General features: G+C 39.6%; 1 protein-coding gene across 1 annotated transcript in view; it reads right to left on the bottom strand.

Annotated features, from left to right (window-relative positions):
• Positions 1–180: 180 nt before the first annotated feature.
• Positions 181–1326, bottom strand: part of LOC107104792 (all-trans-retinol 13,14-reductase-like) — a gene marked incomplete at its 5' end in the record, with an annotated part of 15637 nt that continues 14491 nt past the window's right edge. The window contains one exon of the mRNA XM_015404880.1: positions 181–189. Within this exon, the coding sequence (XP_015260366.1) occupies positions 181–189 (9 nt within the window). The remainder of the gene's footprint in view (positions 190–1326) is intronic.

Here is a 1326-nt window from a genome sequence, read left to right on the forward strand (position 1 = left end):
ATCTTTATTCTAAAAGTCTTAAGTCTCCCTGAAAATGAGAACATCATTGTTGTTCGATGCTGTAGCTCACAGATTGATTAGATTAGGACCAGTCTAACTACGGAGTACCAATATGGCAGCCGGTGGCTTCACTTCAACTCCGTACTTCAAACATCCAATCAGCAGTCCAGTGAATAGAGATCAGTGATCCTGATGGATGCAACCGGGTGCAATAAGCAGACATAAAGAGAGCAGCGCTGGCAGCATGGTGGAACTATTTGAAAGCTAAATAGCGATAATGAGGCAGGTGCTTAAAGTTATAAAGGAGGATGTTCTTTTTTGCAGGTGGATCATCTAAATAAGTGGTCCTACTAATTGTCAATCATTCTGGTGATATGTTTACGTAAGGCCGTCCTACGTGCTCGTCCCCATTCAGTTACCGCTGGGAGTCTGAAATAGTGGAAAAATTGCACATTTTCTTTTGGAAAGTAAACTTGTATGAGCGATGCAAACACGAGGAGAAATAGGCCCATGCACGCTCTCACATAGGCAGGTACAGGGTTGTGTATGTGCATTTTTCTTTCTTTAAGTGGAGAGGGCGGGTCTTTTCAAAAATGTTTGAAAATCCTCCACTATACATTTAATAGAGTCCAACTGTCTTGCAATGCCTTGTGGTGAAGCAACATCGCAAAGTGGTCGAAGAACAATCACAACGATGAAGAGCAAAGGATAGAAGACAAGAATAACAGAATGTCAGCAGATTGCAGCAATCTTTCAGAAAAGCTTTTTAAACAACTGGAGTGAGCTACTGGTGTGTACATTTAAAACTTATAAGGTGATATTTTTTTCATTTTGGTTTTAATTTAGCTTAAGATCTCTTTTGCTGCAGAATTTAAGTTAATTATCTTGTTCAGATGTATTATTTATATTCAAAGCTTAATGCATCTCAGCATTTAGTGACTTACTGAGCACAAGTAATCTTTACAAGCATTTAAAGAAGGCTAAGTTCAGGACTTGAACTAGGCCACTATACCGCAATTCTCCTCTGATTCAGGTGTAGGATTGTAGGATCAGTTAGTTATAGTTGTCTTCAGAACCTTCAGAATGTTTTAAAATGACAAAAGAGTCCCCTTAAAACCATGTACGCGGGGGGGGGGATTTACCATTAGGCAACACTAGGCAGCTACCTAGGGCCCCAAGTTCCTGGGGCCCCATAAAACTTTGTTTACCTGTATGGTTAATACAACTATTCCTTATTTCTGTGCATTAATTATGTTTTTGATAAAAATGCTTTGGCTAAAATGCCATCAGAACACTTCAAATATTAAATGTGTCTCAGCCCCCCCC

The sequence above is a fragment of the Cyprinodon variegatus genome, unplaced genomic scaffold (genome assembly GCF_000732505.1).
Source record: "Cyprinodon variegatus isolate N-32 unplaced genomic scaffold, C_variegatus-1.0 Scaffold1885, whole genome shotgun sequence".
Lineage (NCBI taxonomy): Eukaryota > Metazoa > Chordata > Actinopteri > Cyprinodontiformes > Cyprinodontidae > Cyprinodon > Cyprinodon variegatus.